Source organism: Pteropus vampyrus, unplaced genomic scaffold (assembly GCF_000151845.1).
Source record: "Pteropus vampyrus isolate Shadow unplaced genomic scaffold, Pvam_2.0 Scaffold36, whole genome shotgun sequence".
NCBI lineage: Eukaryota > Metazoa > Chordata > Mammalia > Chiroptera > Pteropodidae > Pteropus > Pteropus vampyrus.
The window spans coordinates 1,906,045-1,910,191 of NW_011888817.1; the positions used below are offsets into that span (position 1 = coordinate 1,906,045).

Consider the following 4,147-nt stretch of genomic DNA (forward strand, 5'->3'; position numbering starts at 1 on the left):
TGAGTCAGTAACACTAGCAGGAAGGAGTCTGCCCATCCTTAGAGCACTACGTGTTGAGGAGTGACAAGGATTACTCAGGAGAGTCTGCAGAGCCAGTTAGCCTTATTTAGCAGATATTTGTTGAACACCTGTAGCATGCCAGCCCTGGCCTGGGAGTCTATTTCCAACAGTCAACAAGGATGTGCTAAGTGTTTTCTACGAATTAATGTGAACTGAGTTCACTGACTTTGGGCCAGGCATCGCTTCACACTTCACAGAGGTGATCTCAGGTATGGCTCTGTCTCCAAAATACACTCTGTATCCCACCCCTATCTGTCCATTTCCATCTCTACTGCCCAAGGCCAAGCCCTACTCCACCCCTCACTCCTGCTTCGTCTCATTCCCGAAATAGCTCCAACTGGTCCCCCTCTCTCTCACCCACAACCCTTCACACAGCACCCAGGAAGAGATTTTTTTCAAGTCTAAATTAGATTCCAGGTCCTTCCTGGACTTAATCACCTCCCTCTTCCCCCTTCCCCATGGCTTTCTCCTTATGCTTAGGCTACAGATCCAGCTCCTTTTTACCTGATCTGCTACGAAACCCTAAAGGATACGCCCTTCGCTCACCTCTTTCTCTCTTTTTATTCTCCCTCTCTCTCTTTCAGGTAATAGAATATGATAAATCATAAGCCTCAGCCCATGATGCTCTCTCATCATTGTTTTAGGTATCATTAGTTCACTCATGGGCCACTTTTATTACGTTAGATGTATAGTTATTTTAAATAATGTAATTAGCACCTTCAAAAACACATCTAACAATGGCGTGGATGGATCTTGAAAGCATTATGCTAAGTAAAAGACACACAGAAACAAAAGATACATACTGTATCTTCCATTCACAGTAAAGATTCTAGAAAAGGCAAGACTGTAGTGACAGAAAGCAGATCATTGGTTGTCAGGGGCCAGGTATGGGAGTGGGACAGAGTGAGACTAGGCAGGAGGGAAGTTTGGAGTAATGAAAATGTTCTGTATCACAATTATGGTGGTGGTTACATGACTGTATATGTTTGTCAAAACATTAATTTTACAGTTAAAACTGGTGAATTTTATTGTATGTAAATTAACCTTCACTAAAGCTAAAACAAAACAAAAACTACTAAATAAAGTTAGATGTTCTAGCAACATCTAATCTATCCTCCTTGTTCTTACCACAGGCCTGAGCCAGCCAGCATCCAGAATCCTATGCCCATCATGTCTTTGCTTGCCTTTTTATACAGTTTTATCCACTTATTGGTATTCCTTAAAAAGTATATTTAAAGTTTTTAGTTGTTTTTCAAGTCTATAAAAAGGGTATTAAACTGCACTTAATCTCCCGGGATCTTTCTTTTGTTTTTCTTTCCTAGGAGTTGCCTACATTGCAACGTGTCACTGTGATTTACTCTTTTTCACTGCCGATCAATACTCCATTCTGTGACTACCCTGCACCCATTCATCCATTTTCCGTGAGGGACATCTGAATCGTTTCTAGGTTTTTGCAGTTGAGGACTGAGGATAGGGCTGCTGGGAACATTCTCGCGCATGCCTCCTGGGGCGCATGTGCAAGATTTTCTCAAGGGTCGCTACTAAGAGTGGAACCCCTGGATCACAGGTGAATTCAGCTTTAGGAGTTGCCTCTTCTTTGACCTCGCCCTCCACCAATCTCCATCTTGACTTCTAAGCTCCAGCCACACTGACTGCCCTTTCTCTGAGGAAGCCAAGCCCATTCCAGCCCCCACGCATTTGCATTTATTGTCCTCTCCACCTGGCCGTGCTATTCCTTCAGGGCTTTCCACAGCTGGCTTTTACTTGTCCTCTAGGATGCACTCAAACTGTACCTCTTCAGTCCAAATGTCACTCTCCCTAGTCCCCCATCTAAGTGAGTTACTCCCATTCCCACGCCAGTTACTCATGTGTCATTTTCTTTACAGCACCTACCACCACAATCAGAAAGAGCCTTCACTTAATTTTTGTTGATTTTTCATTGTCTCCTCTATTAGACTTAAACTCCAAGAGATCTGGGACCATGTCTTGTTCATGGCTGCACCCCCTAAAACAGTGTGATATGGAGAAAGTACTTGATAAAATTTTTTTTATCGAGGTGGATACTAATCCCATGTTAGAGATGAGAAATCCGAGGCTCAGAGAAGATAAGCCATGTGCCCAAGTTTGCAGAGCTTGGAGGTGGCAGGATCTGAACGCAGGTCTGATTAGTTCTAGAGCCCACTTTCTTTCCTGGAAGACGCTGGCTTGTTCTGATGTGCAATTTCCTTCCTCATCCCCTGTTATCAGCTGGCTATTCAATGCCACCTGTGTAACCACATGTTGGAGGGAACTCTGGGTCCTGCCGTTGGCTGTCATTTCCATCTGCAGTGGGTAAGGACTGTGGCCTTGCACCATGGGAGATCTGGCCTTCCACCATCTGTTCCGGAAATGGGGCCCAGTCCAGCCCACTACCACCTGCCTTCTACCCTATATTAGAGTCTCAAGCTCTGCATCTTTCCTAACACCCCAAAACTTATGATGCTCCGGCTGCTGAGTTCCCTGCTATTTGTGGCTCTTGGTAAGACCCTAGCCTGTTTTGTGCTTCACTGGGCTGGGAGCTCTTGAAATCTGTCACCTGCCCTGGGTCTCCTGAACCCAACACATTATTCCACAGGAGGGGCCCTCAGCTTGTACCTGATTGTCAGGGCATGATTGTCAGGGCTTTTGGCTTGGTGCTGGAGCAGGAGAATGGAGGGGGAGCTATGGATGGATGAGCTTAGAAGAAAAATTGGGGAACCCAAAGGGCTATGGTGGAAATCCTTGATGGGGCAGTGAATAAAATTTAATGGCAAAGAGTTGGGCTCTGTGGTTAGACTGCTTTGGTGGAATTTCTGCTCCTCTGCTTAACTCTTTAACTCTCGTCTCCCACTCCCCCTACCTCGTTCCATATTCTGTGGTCTAGCCTTTTCCTTGTTTCTCTGCGGTATTACATTCTAGCTCAGGGACACCTCCTCCAGGCATCCTTCCTTGACTGACAGTAATGGTTTTATTGAGTGCTTACTATATGCCAGGTAGAATGCTAAAGATCTTTTCTTCTATTATCTCATATAATCCTCACAACAGCCCCATGAAGTAAGTGCTGTTATTAACCCCATAACTGATCCTTAGAGAAGTAAAGTAGCCCATCTTAAAATGAGAGGCAGAGCTGTACTTTGAACCCAGACAGTGTTACTCCAAAGCTGCCTTTCTTCGTGATGATAGCTATCACTTCTTGAAGACTCTTGGCCTCCAGGCACTGGTCTCAGTGCACCAGTGCCTTTAATCCTACTGTGGAAGGAGGCCTTATGTTCCTCTCCATCCTGGACTCCTGGGACTCAGGAAACCTTTGCTCTATTCCGAATACTCACTGTGCACACGTGGCTACAGAAATCCAGAGACGGGAGGGGGCTTGCATGGGGTCACATAGCCAGTTTGTAGCACAGCTAGAACTGGGACCCAGGCCTCTTCTTCAATTTTGGGGAACCCTCTGGCTGATTGACACCTCTACTCTCCCCTCCAGCCTTGGGCTGTGGCCGACCTTCCTACAACCCCTCCACCCGTGTAGTCAATGGTGAAGATGCAGTCCCCTACAGCTGGCCCTGGCAGGTAAGAGCAATACTGGTGGCACCGTTTCCTACCATGGGCTCTGCACCCCATGCTCTGACTGCAAGGCATCCAGTCTTGAGCCCATTGCTGTGCTTCCAGTATCCACTGTAGCTTCCAAAGGCCAGGAAACCCTTGGATGATCTACTCTGTGTGGAAGTTTTGCCCATTAAATCTGGGGTATTTGCAAGTTAAAAGTGGAATCTGGGGAGATGGCAATGTTTAATCCAAGTGTTGGTGCACTAAGTGGAATTTCAGGCTCCATGTTTAGCAAGGGGGATTTTTGGGGACTCATTTCTAGACTTCTCAAATTATGTAAAACAGCTATAAGATAAATAAATGGATGAAGAGCTTTATAGAGGTCAGTGGAGGGAGGCATAGAGGGCTAGACCAGTGGCTACCATATTGGACAGCCAAATTACAGAACATTTCCATCATCACAGAAAATTCTATTGGATGGTACTCGTCTACAGCAGGGGCCAGTTAATTTGTTCTATAAAGCAGC

The 4,147-nt window shown here is 45.8% G+C and overlaps 1 protein-coding gene across 1 annotated transcript in view; it reads left to right on the top strand.

The window, feature by feature from the left end:
- LOC105290660 (chymotrypsin-like elastase family member 3B) overlaps positions 1-4,147 on the top strand; it is a 13,513-nt gene that overhangs the window by 4,587 nt on the left and 4,779 nt on the right. The window contains exons 3-6 of the mRNA XM_011358024.2: positions 1,383-2,391; positions 2,497-2,578; positions 3,560-3,645; positions 3,745-3,752. Coding sequence (XP_011356326.2) covers positions 2,338-2,391; positions 2,497-2,578; positions 3,560-3,645; positions 3,745-3,752 — 230 coding nt within the window. The 5' untranslated portion in view covers positions 1,383-2,337. The remainder of the gene's footprint in view (positions 1-1,382; positions 2,392-2,496; positions 2,579-3,559; positions 3,646-3,744; positions 3,753-4,147) is intronic.